The following is a 14,634-nucleotide window of genomic DNA, read 5'->3' on the forward strand; positions in this document are numbered from 1 at the left end:
GACACCAGCTCACGGAACAGGGTACGTGGAGAAATGCGACTGTGCGAAGTCCTGGTCCCTGGTTAAGTCAGTCTCGAATGTACAGCGAGGCCAGTGTTGCACTCTGCATTTGCAGCTCCCCTTCTTCGCAGTGTTTGGAAGTTATGTGGTGGTGGAAATGCAGCTTTTTGTCTTAACCTATGATAAGAAAAAGCCTATTTTGGCCCTGCTGCATGTTAGCTCCCTTCGTGGAACTTGGCAGTCACCTGGGAGGTGGCGAGGGCAGGAGATCGGCCCTCGACTTGCCACTGCTGGAGCTAACGCGGGGGATGTTGCAGGGCATCACCGTCGTGCGCGGGGTGGGAATACACTGAATCCGCATTCTTCGTGTCAGCACTGACAGGAGCCAGCTGGGAGCTTTAGAGCAGGGCTGGATTAGACCTCACTGCAGCGCAGGTCTCTTTTATATTGGCTAGTTTCATCTCCAATCCCTTTTTGCCTGGCTGGCATCGGGGAGTGCTTACACACGCTCTGCTGTTTCAGTCCAGCCGTTTTGTTGTTCCCCCCCTTCTCCCCCGTTTTTTTCCATTACTGTCACCAATGTCCACAAGGAGTCGGCCATGAAATCTGGGCTGATTGGCGTGATCCTGAATGGAATTTTTCTACTAGCAGGTAATGAGATCTCTCCAGTAATTGCAGTGTGTCCTGAATGTTTGCGTGCCTGCGCAGGGCAGGGAGCTGGTTGCGCGATTAGTGGTAGCTGGAGGCATGAGGAGAAGAACAAGAATTCAGTAGAAAGGAAGAATGTTTTTATTTGGAGGAGACCTAAAGTTTTGTTTTGGAAACCTTAGGGCCCAGGAATTTCCTTGATGCTGCAGGGTGAACACTGAGCAATCAGCACGTCCTCTCTGCATCTTTGCTACAATTCTGCCTTGCTTAAAAAACCAGGTCTCTTCTACGCCGTGATCGCATCTGGGGTGTTTTTCCAAGGCGTGCGTCCTTGTTTCATCCTCAGGTGTACTTTGTAAACGCACAGATGTCTTGTGTTAGTTCTGTGAAACGTTAGTTTTGCTTTTTATGGAATGTTGTGGCGTTTTCCCTTTTTCCTTTAGTGATTTAAAACTCCCTTATGGAAAAGTAGTTTTTGTTTTTGCTCGGAGGATGGACCTTTGCTGGCCTGTGCCCTTCTCCACCTCCCTCCCCCACTGGCTGCCTGAGCGCGCCGTGGGAGAGAGGTCAGAGCGGTGTGTTGCCATGGAAATGGCAGTAATGGTGCAAATATAATTGTGTCGGTCCGTTTGTTGCTGCTAATTCTCTCTGTCTTTCTCACTTTTTGCCCCTTTCTCCCCTCCCTCCTTTCTTTCTTTGGTAATGACAATAGAAACCCTCATTAGGATGCAGCAGGGAAAGGTTGCTGGGAATTCAGCTGTCTTGGGGCAGCGGGCGAGCCGGTGCTGGCCGCAGCCCCACTGGACCCGCACGGTTCAGGAACTGGTGGGAAGGGCCCATGAATGTACCCCATACCTCAAGGCTTTTTTGGCGTGGGATAGCTAAAGTAGAGTCCCTTTCTTTGTGTTGTTTTTGTTTGGCATACATATCTGTGGAAGTATATGATTCCTACAGTATGCGTAATGAATCTTTGCTTATTAGTAGCAGTCAGCAAATCATTACCTGGGTTCAGAGAAGGGTAGAGTATATGGATTTTAATAACACTCGTATTTATGAAGTAAGACTGTCCTTATCACATTGAGGATGCTTTAGAAATACTTCTGTGACTAGCTTTGTATAGACCGGAGATTGTCAAAGCTTAGCGAGTTCTTGAAGGTCTGTGTCTGACCCAGCTCTTGTGGTCACTGGGACTGTTAGCTTGAACACTGCTAAATTAACGGGGATGTTTGAAAATAACTGTCTGCAGATAGCAACCTTTTCAATAACACTTGTCTGGTTTTCAGATAACAACTTCCACTGATTTGCATTTGTTAGTCTTTAACTAGATAAAAAACTCATTAAACATTTTAAAGTCACCTAATGATGTAATGAATTGGATTGGTAACATTGCTTTTACTATTGATAGTTCAAATATTAATACAAACTTGAGCTGAAAGATATAGAGGGAACAGAGAAGACTCTTACAGAGTAACTTTTTATGTAATATGGAGTCTCCTCCTTTTTCTTAATTTCTGAAAAGGGATGCCTAAGCTTCTCTTAGAGAAACAAGTTAGTTTTAGACGTCTTCGTAATACCCCCTTTCCAGTGGGTTTGCAAAGACACAACTGTCCATGTTTTGGGGAAGATTGGAATCATGGAAACAATCCAAGAAATGATCTGCACTTCTTCCTACGGTGATGGCCTAAAGCAAAGATCTTGTTATTTCTGGCACAGGGAAAAGTTCCTTCATTTAGCTGGCGTCCCCTTCTTCATTTATTCTCCATCATTTTCTGTCAAAACCCCAAATTACAGACTGTGCTGCTGAGCTGAAATTAGCAGCTAGGGAGCAATATGCAACAGAAATTTCTTTCCTCTGTCTTATTTTGGTGTAATGGAAGAGTTTGACAAACTGGAGGTTTTCAAATGAAAATGACAAGAATCGTTGGTGACGTTGGAGGAGGAGGCAGCAGGACAGCTGGTCGGTGAAGGGAGTGGTATGACCATCGTAGGGTATGTAAGGGTTAGCGGTGTTGCATGGGGTAACTGCTAAGCAAGAGGTGACATTGGCTTCCAGGCAAAATTTGCTGTCAGGCAGATTTTGAGAGCTCTGCCGCTGTCTCCTCTGCTACCAGTATGTTTTCAGAAGTGCTCCAAACTCGACCCTGGTGTTGTGCTGGCTTCTAGGAGGGCAAGAATACATTGGACGTTATTTTAGAGGCCTTTTCCTTCTCCCGCTTTGGCCCTGGGAAGGCTGGCTGTCTGCTGGTGGAAGCGATGACAGTGACAAAGACGATACTGGTGTTTCTGGTTCCTGTAGGAAGAGCTGTCCCCTTTCTTTCTGCTGCTGAACATCTCCCTTTCCTCTTTGTGAGCTGTGAGGTTAGACAGCGGTGTGTAGAGATCTGAAGTGTCAACGTATTCTTTTCACCCTTTTCAAACAAATAATCTAGAAATCAAACCAGCTGTGTCCCAGGGGAGAGCTTGGTGTTTAATTAGCCACCAGCTTGGGGTTGTGCACTCACCCCAGGGACTAATTTGCCACCTGGTACAGAGCACTCACCCCGCAGGTGCCAGCTGGGAGCCCGGGGAGCAGCGCAAGCAGGTGTTCCTGCCGCTGTTCAGCGGGAGAGCCCGCCGGCCGGAGGGGATGCGGAGCGGGCTGGGGACGTGATGTGGGAAAATGGGGCTCTTTTCTGCCAGCCAGCTGGGACCCTCCTCCTCAGCACTCCTCTGTCTTCCCAGACAATCAAAAATTCGCTGCATCTCTGTTTCTGTTATCCAAACCATTGGTATCTGCTCCTCGTTGTCCTGCTAAATATCAGCAACCGTTTGTGGTGAACAGGCATTGGGTGATTTGTGCGCTTTTTATAGCATAATCTCTGATCTCAACTGGGCAACTTCTAAAGGATTGGCAGCTGTACTGAACCTAACTATATTCCCAAAGCCTATGTCCATTATGATCTGTTCATGCCAACACATTCCCTTCAGATACGGCCATAACTTTGTGCTGATATCTTAGTTGAACCCTTGCTTCTTCCTTTACTGCCTCTATTTCCTCAACAGGCAAGATCCGACCCACGTCCTGTATGTGAGCAAACCCTGCGCTGGTCATGGGAGAAAAAAGGCAGTGCTGAGGTAGTTTTAGCAACACTGAATCTGTCCATCAGCAAAGCTCTTCTTCAAGGCAGAAGTTATTGGCTGAATTCATTACTTTTCCACAGATAGTACACGCTTCTCTTCTGGTTTAAGTCAGTAGAGAGCTACAGCTACCTCCCAGAGGGATCTGAGAGAATACCTACAGCACAGCACTGGTGTAGCTAAAAAGAGCAGAATTATCAGAGCCTCCCGTTTCTCCCTCAGCGCTTCTCAGAGCAGCATACGTGATATGTCCCTACACTGACACAAAAGGATGTTTGGGGGCTGCAAGCTACTGCTGGGTCCCCACCTATCTGCAGAGGAGGCACCGGTGACAGCAGCTAGGCACTTGCTCTGAAAAGAGTAAAGCAACTTGCTCAGACAACAGGGTACTAGATGTTTGTGCAAGACTGGCTGTGAGGCTTTGCTGGGACCCAAGGGGGTCCCTTCATCAGCATGCAAATTCAAGAAGCCTCCAATCTTTGCTAAGTTTCTTATCACACTTCATCAAGTCCAGCTCCAGTGCTCATAATGCAGCATCTCCCCTCAACTCTTTCCCTCAGGCGACTCTCTAATCTCTTTGACATGCTCATTCTGTTTAGTGGCCTTTCTTTACAAATGTCTTTTGTGTTTTGATTCCCCTCCTTTGTGTGAGGATTCCTCCTTTTTCTTTCTGCTGTCCGGTTGTGCTTGCTAGCTAGGTTCTGTGTGTAATGCTATTAGATTGGGATAATCCATGCTTGGCTTATCTGTGCAACTGTCTCTGAAGATTAGTGAAAACCAGCGTTACGGGCTAGATAAACAGTGAACTGGTTCAGAAGGGCTCTTTCTTCTGTCAGTCTGGAAATGCTCAGGAAAATGACAGCAGATTTTCATTAACCAGATTGGAGTGTAATGTCTTGTAACTTATTTGGGCTCTGTTGGGATAAAAATGCCCCGAGGAGACAGGCTAACTGTAGTGCTGTACTTTTTACCCAGGACTGGACAGAACTGGAATCAGCTTAGTGTGAATATGGCAAAGTGCCTGTGGAACGTATGTCGTGTTCGTTGTTTGGTAATGAGCTGAGCTTCATGAGCGCTTTACAACTGGAGGTGTGTTTCAGGTTGATTTCCAAACTACGGAGTTTGGATTCTCTTAGTTGAGGCTTTCCAGTAACTTCTCCGGCTAGTGATCCAGTTTGATGCTGTCTGCAGCAACGGTGCCAGAACATGCTCCAGTCAGATCTACAGTCTTAATCTGAGTTTAAATGTACTGAATCTAGGAACAAGTGAAACATAAAATCCTTGCCTGTGCTGCTTTGTCTCTTTACTATCGTCTGCTTGCTCTCCTGTGTGCTGATTTCCCGTGGTGTCTGAGATCCTCTGGGAGGGGACGGCAGAGTCTCTCCAGTGATGCGGGTGGACTGGCCAGAGCTCTGTAAATAGCACCCTCTTTGCAGCAAGTGGGAGGACAGCACAGGAGTATCTTTTTCTCGCTCTTACATTAGCGCTAGGCCATTCTGTGGTGAGTGATGGGCTTCTTGCTGGCAGCTGTTGGGCTTTTGGTAGTTTCCTGAAGAGGACGGCTTAGAGAGGTGGCAGCGCTGGGGAGGGCGGTCTGCCTCGCAGGCTTGCTCTGGGGAAGGGAGCCGCAGTCCCCTGCAGTGAGATCCCATTTCTAAATCTCTTTCGCAGGTGTGGAATGTGCTGTTAACATCAATGAGTGTGAGGAGGGTCCCTGCAAGAATGGAGCTGTCTGTGAGGATGGCATTGCTGACTATACCTGCCACTGTGCCCCTAGCCAGGATGGCATTATATGGGGAGGGAAGAACTGCTCTGTCAAGCTCACTGGGTGCCAGACGCATGACTGTCAAAATGAGGCCTTGTGCATCCCAACCTACCTAGCTGAGAGCCATGGCCACCTGTGCCAGTGCCAGCCTGGTTTCTATGATGCCACATGCTCAACACCAACAACGTTTTCCTTTGCTTCCAGAGGGTATCTCCTCATTGAGCTGCCCATGAACAATCAAAGCAGGAGGGACGTAGCAGGGGATCAGCTGGCCAGCGTGTCCCTCCGGTTCCGAACCACCTTGCCCAGCGCCATCCTTTTTTACCGAGGCCACGAAGCTGAACACTTGTTCCTGGAGCTCTTTGATGGCATTCTGCATGCAGGACTGAAGAGGGAGGATGTTGAGTACCTGTTACTCCTGGAGGGGCTGAGAGTCGATGATGGCCACTGGCATAAAGTTGAAGTTCTTCTGCAGAACACCGTGCAGCTGAAGCTCTGGCATGACTCTTGTGATGCAGATATCTGCCTGCAGAGCTCTCCTGTTGAGCAGGGCACTGCTTGGATCCCGCATGCCTTCCAGAACATGTATGTTGGAGGTGCTCCCGATCCAATGGCCAGCAACACGCACAGCCAGCAGGGCTTTGTGGGCTGCCTGGAGGACCTGCAGGTAGATTCGGGAGCTGTGCTCCCACTGGATCTCCCTGTGGGCGAGTCATCCCCGGTGACGCTGGGGTGTGACAGGACGGAGTGGTGCCTCTCCCAGCCTTGCTCTCATGGAGGGCTGTGCATGGACCTTTGGGCAACCTTCAGGTGTGACTGTTCTAGGCCGTATGGAGGCCCAACTTGCTCATACGGTAAGTGCCAAGTGATTTACATCTGCCAGTCAGTGCTCCAAAGATGCTAGATAAGTATTAATGCTAGCTCTGGAAGCAATATTTTCTGCTTGACTAGAGAGAGAACTAAAGCAGAAACCTCTGTAAATAAAATTTTCATTGATCTCTTTTCTGTCACCAGCTCCTGCAGGAATGATTGTCAGTTTTGTGGTGCAGACATTATTCCTTGTTGAACCAGAGGCTCTGACCTCATCTTTGAATCTGATCTAAGTGATTACAGGAGGGCAGTGAAGTTGTTTCACTACAAAAAGCTGTTACTTGAGCTTCTGCCTAGAGGGTGAAAAGGAATGTGTTATAGATGAAATACAAACTGTTAAAGGAAGCTTTCTGACAATTGTGACATAAAATCCTACCCATTTGCGTTTTTGTATTCCTGCAAAGCTTGTATTAATATTGTTCTTCCAGGTTTTTTTTTTCATTCCTTTGCCCTACACATAGCAAGTAGAGCATTGCTCTGCTGTTATGGGATTTACAAATTTTAAGAGGAACTTTATAACTTAAAATTCCCTGAATAAATCTGCCAGGCAGCAAGGGCTCTGCTAGACTTGCTTTCTCCCCTTCTGCTACTTGTGCGCTTGGAATTCCTGCCTTCCAAAGAAAGCAAGGACACGTTCACCTGCTTCCTAATTATCCAGACCTTTGTGGGGAGAGAGCATAATTGCTCTGAAACATGTTGAAAATGTTGGGAAGAAGGGTCATGCCCCATTCACAAAGGGTTGCAGCTTTGCATATCCCCGTGTCAGCTGCCTTCCCTTTGTTGCAGAACTGATGCGCCTTTCTTTTCTCTTCCAGAGCGCCCAGCAGCAACGTTTGGCCTGGAGAATTCCACCAGCTTTGCCTCTTTTACCCTTTCTGATAGCCTTGGTGCAAATTTCAACATCTCCTTTTTCATTCGTAGTCTGAAACCTGACGGTTTGCTATTGCAGATCGGCAACGAAACTGACCCCTGCCTCACCATATACTTGAAGAACGGCAAGCTGAAGATAGAGGTGTTACCTGCAGATACCGTGACCTTTCCAGAAAATGTAGTTGATGGGAGAAGACATTTGGTAGCTCTGTCTTTCCAAGGTGGAGTTATTCTTGCCCACCAGTCAGACAGATACGTGGAGCTAGCACGGCTTGTAGCTGGACCTCTTTTAGCTGGCTATGAAGTGTACATTGGTGGGCTTCCTAACCCAGACAGCACCGATAAGTGGGGAGGCTATTTTAAAGGCTGTTTGCAAGACGTCCAGCTGAACACCCATGAAGTACAGTTTATTCAGGCTGAGAACTACAGTCTGCCGCAGGAACTGAATAGAGTTCAAAACACTAATCTTGTGAATGGTTGCATCTCTGATGACACCTGTAAGGTAGGAAGTCTCTCATTTCTCTCTGTATGTGTGCAATGGTTTAATACAGGTCTGTGATTATAGGACAGTTTGACTGTTGCTGATATCAGGAAGATAAGTGACACGTGACTATCTTTCTGACGACTGTGATAGTAGAGTAGTGACTGTACTTTGTGTGGTTTTCAGGGGCTTTGCAGTTTGTTTCATATGTTTCTCACCTTTCCTTTTGTGACTTTTTGTGACTTTTTTGACCTTTCTCAAGTGCATGTAATTAATCAGCAATTACCTAAGTCTGTGAAAGGCTTCTTAGTGTATAGATAGCCAGTATTTCCTCGCTTTTTTCCTCTTTCCTCTTTCCTCTGCTAAGACATGGGCAGAAAGGAAGAGGCTGTTACAGGAGGGAATCAGAAAGGAGTGCTACAGAACCTCTTTTGCCTGTAATCATAGGCCTCACTCCCATTATGTAACTCTTGTTTCTCTCCATGCATTTATTTCACAGTATAACTTCTCAAATGTTCTCAAATTCTCAAATCAAATCTTTTTCTAAAGACATAAACATGGAAAAACCGTCTCTGATCTGTATTGAGTTAGGCAACTGTTTGCTTTGATTTGAACACAGGCAAACAAACAGAACCAAAAGGTTTATCCAAAGAATAGCCGGGTCTGGTAGATCCTTAACGTCAGAGGCCACAACAGCAGAAGCAAGCAAGGACGTGTTTCCCTTTCCCCCCATCAAGTAACTAAATACAAACCATCTCAGTAGCATAGTAGTGCCTGGTGACTTAACTCAACCAAAGTGCTTTCACAGGGAAGCTTAGAAGACTAGTGTGTCCAGAACTGTGCTCGCTGTATTTGTATGCATCTGAGTATGTAGATTTTGCAACAGGCTGAAGGTCAGCGTGTTCAGACCGTTAGCTGCATCGGTGAGATGCCCTCTGGAGCACAAGGTTCTTGTGGATGTCCTGCCAGCTGTTCTTCTCCAGCTTGATGGAGCTACCTAGAGAGCTTCTGTCGATCAGCAGTGCACAAAGGGAGAGGCGAGGTCTCAGGAGCTGCTTGTACAGAGATCCTTTCGCTTCCTCTGCTGCCACTGATTCACTATTTTAATTGCACTTCTTTCTGATTCAAACACTGCTTGTACTAATCTTTGTTGTCCCATTTCCTCTTACCAGATTCTCTTAGATCCAAACATGAACTATGCTGCTCCTAAATTCAACTATCCTGTTTTTCAGTCTGAACCATGCCAGAATGGTGGCAGATGCATCGTCACTTGGAATGATTTTCGTTGCAGCTGTCCAGCAAATTTCACTGGGAAATTTTGTGAAGAGAGAGTCTGGTGTGAAAGTGACCCATGTCCTGAAACCACCACCTGCATCGATGTTCTAGCAGGATATGTGTGTAAGTGCTGTTCTCCTGCTTAGCGTTTATTGTCTATAGTCAGGCAGTATTCCTAGTTCACACCATTGCCACAAATACAAACGTGTAAGGCCATTAAAGCCCAGGTGCACACTCTTGCAGGCAGCATGCACTTTATGGATTTACCACCAGATTGTAATAGAGCAAAGATAGTACTTAAAGATGTTTTCTTCTGTTACTTTGACTTGATCAGGGAAGAGCCCGTCCGTTTTCATGGAATGATTGCCCGTCTTAATATCACTGCAATACAGAGACCATCCTCTTCCCGGCAATGTTCAGCCATTTCTAGAGTCTCAGGTTATTTCACCAAGTAGGACCTACACAATTAAGTATAGTAAATGTGTCTCAATTTTCACCCATGACAGAACCATGGGGAATGAAGAGAACTGGTTAGATAATGATGACCTAATTGGAGAGAATATTTTCTAGTGGCTAGAAAGTCTCCTGGAACTCGGGATGTTAGAGTGTTCCCTGCTCTGCCACTGGCCTGTTCAGTGGCCTTGAATGTATTACTTTCCTGACTTATGCTGTAGCTTTTTTGGCAATAAAATGGGGATAATTGCATTTTTGTGCAGTGCCTTGAGACTGATAAATAAAAATTGCTACACAAGAGTTGGATATTAGTATTAGAGGGGCAAGTGTAAACAGGAAGAGCTTTAACAGGGCCAGCAGCTAGGCCTTTAATCCTGCTCACACAAAGCTTCCGTGATTCCCAAGGGAGGGAACCTGCCAGGAGTTTGCCATTGGTCTGTCTCAAACAGGACACTGTCTGTCTTTCAAATTCCTTATGCTCTCCCCCTTTATTTATAGGTCTGGCTAATGCAACCTTTAATAGCTATGCCGCCATCGAATTCACCACCAATACATCAGTGACCAGAACTCTGAGCAGCCTCCACCTGGATTTCAGAACCAGGGATGAAGATGCTGTTTTGCTTCGGGCTGTGGAAGAAGTGGATTCCCTCCAGATAGCCATTAAGAACTCCTCCCTGCTTGTTGATATCAAAAGCGGGAACAGCATCGAAGGGGTCAGCTTCCTGAGCCAGGTGTCTGTCACGGATGGTGCCTGGCACACGGTCTCCGTGTCTATGGAAGAGCCGTCTGCACTTTCTTCCAGATGGCTAGTTCGTTTGGATGGGTCTGATAATACGACTCTGCAGGGAAATGCTGGGAACTTGGACTTCTTAAAAAACAACGCGCCGATTGTTCTAGCTGAAAATTTCACTGGCTGCCTAGGACAAGTGAAGATAGGGGGGATCTACCTGCCGTTCGCTGCCCATCTCCCGTACCCTCAGCCAGAACAGTTCCAGCAATCCGGCAGAAGGACCGTCCAGCTGGGCTGCGCTGGGGCCGATGTCTGCGCTTCCAGCCCTTGCCTCAATGCCGGCACCTGCGAGGACTTGTTCAATTCCTTCGGCTGCGCCTGCAGCGCTGGCTGGGGGGGGCTGCTGTGCGAGTCCAACATTGACGACTGCCAGTCGAGCCCATGTGTTCATGGGGACTGTGTGGATGCACTGGCAGATTTTCAGTGCGAATGTTTCCGGGGGTACATTGGGAAGAAGTGTGACATCAACGTGGACGACTGTGTGCGGCACCAGTGCCTGAACGGAGCTACCTGCGTTGATGGCGTTTATGGCTACTCGTGCAAGTGTCCAGCTCAGTATTCGGGACCTCGCTGCGAGTAGGTCCCTTGCTCGGTTGGATGCAGGGGTTAGAGCATCCCCCAGATAATTTGGATTTTCACTTGCGGACGCTTTGGGAATTTTTTTCCCTTGCTTTACAATGCGTGGTCAGTCCCAGTGTGACCTACAGGGGTCTGGCAGGCAGTATTCAAAAGTTTCAGGTGTGAGGAATGTCCTGGAGTGACAGAAATGGTCCCAGTGAGGAGGAGTTCTGGGCAGAGTGCAAGCAGTGCTGAGAATGCCATTTTTGATGCTAGGTTTGTAGGGTTTACCTGTATCAGGGGTTCCTAACGGTGGTATTTTTCCCACTAGTGGTACCCAGACAACTTTTAAGTGATACTCAGTCTGCAAGAGAGGAGAGAGCTGCCAGTGATAATCATGGCGCCCATTGCTAGTACTGCAAAAACAAGCCTTACTCTGGCAAATATTTTCCTATAATATTGATAAAAATACATATGCAGTCCTAGACTGATGAACAGCATTCCTCCAGCCTCAGAACCTGCCGAAAAGGGGTTTGGTTCTCTTGTGCGGCATTGCTCCTAAGACCAAGGGCATGGGTTTTTGCATGTTGCTTTAAAAAATGTCTATTTGAGCATCTTGCTCCTTATCAAGTGTATGCTGGCAGGAAATAGTAAAAATATTTTCACCAGTCGCCTTATAAATAGTTTCCTAGCTGTGATTGTGCAGCTGATATCGGCAGTACACATTTTGTGATCCCTTCATGGAGCTCACATAAAATTCAGTGGGAAATTGGTATGGAGTCAGGAAAAGGGCTTGTTTTTTTTGATCAGGTATATATTTATAGCATTATATTAGCTTGCATAAACTCCAGCATATTTTTGAAGCAAAAATATGTTTCATGTGGTTGAAGGAAGTAGGAATCAACATGTTATTTAGACTTCCATTTACTTGTGCCTGCTCAGCCTGAACATTGAGAGTGGGTAAGTGCTTACATAGCTGATCTTCAGTTATCAAATCTACCCAGGCTGAATTTCTTGTTGTTCTTGCTTCAGTTCTGTTGTAGGCAATTATCTAGTACTTGCAGTACTTTTTTTGTACCTTAGGTGTGCTGCAGTTAGCATCCTGTAGTATCCTGTATCTGCTTATATTTTCATCAGCAAGAGCAGGAAACTATATGAGAAAAGTCCTAGTACTGGCACAGCTCCTGCATATTCTAATAGCAGCACAAACTGCTTTCCAGGCCTGCCGAAAGTAATATTCTGGATGACTTTTCTCTTCTTGGGTTGTGACTGTGCTCATGAACTTTGCCACTCCAGACTCACTGTATCTGAATACACCTTAAAAATGATTGCTACTACTGTTGCTTAAGACAGCTCTAAAGGCTGTGTCTTGTTTTTCTCAGATGGCCGTTCCCACCTGAACAGTGTGGTAAGAACTTCACCTGTCTGAACGGTGGCAAATGCATCAGTGAGACCTGGGGAGCCAACTGCACTTGCAAGCCAGGTTTCACCGGAAGGAAGTAAGTGCTTTTTTTCCTGATGCCTGCAAAGGAGCTAGTGCTAAAATTTTTACATCAGTGGCATAACTGAAGAGGTTCAAGTAGTTCGTCCTGTTATATATCCTTTTGCTATTCAAACAACTACTCCAAAACTGTAAATTAGATGTTAAGAGGCGGGCTTGATAATGATACTGCTGGCGTTGCTGATTTTCGTAGCATAATCTGCTTCCAAGTATTTCTTAATTTTAAACATCTCTATTTCATAACTCTGAGTTAAATAGCTAGAAAAGTTGGTGGGAGTCAGTTCAGGAGAAGCAGTGGTACTGATGGCTGTGTAGAGACAGGACAGCTTGAAACAAGCACTAGGATATGGTGAATGATTAAAACCAGACTCATCATTTTGCAACTGCAAAAATGTGTTTATGTTTATCCATTTTCTGATTCTAATTTTTTAACAGCCTTGTGTCTCATGGGAATTCATTAACTGGGCTAGAGAGCCATACTGGCTTCTGTCATTTAGAAATGACAGAGGGAGGATTCTTATGAATGGCTAAAACTTTCATGTTGTTGGACCCTAGAGAAAGCACCTGAAAAAGATGCAACGGAAACTTTTAAAATAAATGAGGCTTTTGTAGGCTGTGTGATCCACGCAAACTGGTCTTGTGCACTATGGCACAAGAACACATGTGAGAAATTTCATTTAATTGTAATACTCTTTTCCTTTCCAGTTGTCAAATTAACGTAAACGAGTGTGATCCAAACCCTTGCCAGAATGGAGGTACGTGTCAAGACTCTGTGAACAAGTACGAGTGTGTGTGCAGTGCCAGCTACACAGGAGAGCGCTGTGACGTTAACGTAAGCACCTCCTTCCCTTTGCTCTTGGAAGCTCCTGTCTGTTCTTCTAAACTGTGAGTTGTGAGAAACAGAAGTAGCCTTAGAAAAATCCCTGGGTATGAGGATATTAGTGAAACTGCCTACATATTGCATAGTTGCCTGTATGTGTCAAGCTAAAGCGTACTAGGAAGCACAGGTAGGAAATCAGCTGGTAGCAAGGAAACCCAAAATGTGAAACATTCTTTTTGGCAATGCTGATGCATGTTAGTCTCCAGCATATAAATAAATGTGTCAGTTACTTTTCAGTGTCTGGCATGGGCTGCCATATGGGTTTCAGGGTTTTATATTAGATTTTCTTTAAACTGGTACAACTCTTCGGATAATAATCAAACTACTGCAGTTGGACCTACAGAAAGGAGATATTATTTATATCTGCCTTATGCCCATAGAGAAAAGGAAAACCAGAATTCTAATTACATCCTTTTCAAAACAAGAACAATGAAGACAAATTGTATCCAAAATCCCAAAGGATTGTATGGCAGTAGGTTTAGTGCTTGTGGAGCGTTAAGGCTGCTTTCACTTTCACAGCGTAAATAAGGAGGTAAGAATAGGCAAAAATGTAAGGACGGGGGAGCCAAACAGTTGACATTGAATTTTAACTTATCTCTATTAAATATGAAATGGCTGGGTAATATGAAACACACAAATTCCAGAAAAAAACAAAATCTTAAGCCAGTTGAGTTATTGGATTACAGGGTGTGACAGGCGTAACACATAGGACAAGGAGATAATTATTAACAAAGTGTCTCAAAAGTGAGACTTTCAGTGGTGAAAGGGCTAAAAATCTACTCTAATTCTCCTCCCCTCGACCCTATTCACCAACTTGCACTGCCTTCCACAGTTTTTGGAGAAAAGAGTTTCAGCTGCTATTTTATCTTGAATGAGATAGTTTAAAGCAGCTTCCTTCCCCAAAGATCCTGTGGGTAGAAATGGATCTTTTTGGAGAAAGGAAGTTAGATGAAATCAAGCTAAGTGCGATTCGAGTAGAAGTAAAAAACAGCATGTTTCTATCTACTGACTGTGCTTCGGACCTGAAGGGCCTGTTGGATGGGCAGGCTCTGTGATGCTTTTCCTTTTCTGCATGAGCAAAGCATTGGTGTTTGAGGCTGAAATCCTTCCTCTCTGGCAGCTGTTAAATCATACACTTGCTTCTTCTCTGTAAAGCCATCGCATGCGCAGGTAGCTTGTCTGGTAACCTGGGAATGTACTAACCCGTACTGCATGGAAAACGCTGTGCACCAAGGTGGAGTTTGCTGCTGTTGCTGTTACTAAGGATTACATAATGCATGTGCCACAGGGTCACTCCTGACATTTCCGATTTGCATGCGTAAACTCCATCCGGTACATCTGTTCTGTCCGGGACACTTGTCGATTCCTCGTGTTCATGTTCATCCTCCCCATTACTTGTTGCAGAACTGTTTTTCTTTCCTTTAAA

The 14,634-nt window shown here is 45.7% G+C and overlaps 1 protein-coding gene across 7 annotated transcripts in view; it reads left to right on the plus strand.

Annotated features, from left to right (window-relative positions):
- Positions 1 to 14,634, plus strand: part of CRB2 (crumbs cell polarity complex component 2) — a 79,916-nt gene that overhangs the window by 58,578 nt on the left and 6,704 nt on the right. For all 7 annotated transcript variants that reach the window (XM_026100834.2, XM_064523936.1, XM_064523937.1 and 4 more), the window contains 6 exons: positions 5,437 to 6,384; positions 7,216 to 7,772; positions 8,984 to 9,149; positions 9,978 to 10,845; positions 12,210 to 12,326; positions 13,034 to 13,160. In XM_026100834.2, coding sequence (XP_025956619.2) covers positions 5,437 to 6,384; positions 7,216 to 7,772; positions 8,984 to 9,149; positions 9,978 to 10,845; positions 12,210 to 12,326; positions 13,034 to 13,160 — 2,783 coding nt within the window. The remainder of the gene's footprint in view (positions 1 to 5,436; positions 6,385 to 7,215; positions 7,773 to 8,983; positions 9,150 to 9,977; positions 10,846 to 12,209; positions 12,327 to 13,033; positions 13,161 to 14,634) is intronic.

Source organism: Dromaius novaehollandiae, chromosome 20 (genome assembly GCF_036370855.1).
Source record: "Dromaius novaehollandiae isolate bDroNov1 chromosome 20, bDroNov1.hap1, whole genome shotgun sequence".
In the NCBI taxonomy this organism is placed as follows: Eukaryota; Metazoa; Chordata; class Aves; order Casuariiformes; family Dromaiidae; genus Dromaius; species Dromaius novaehollandiae.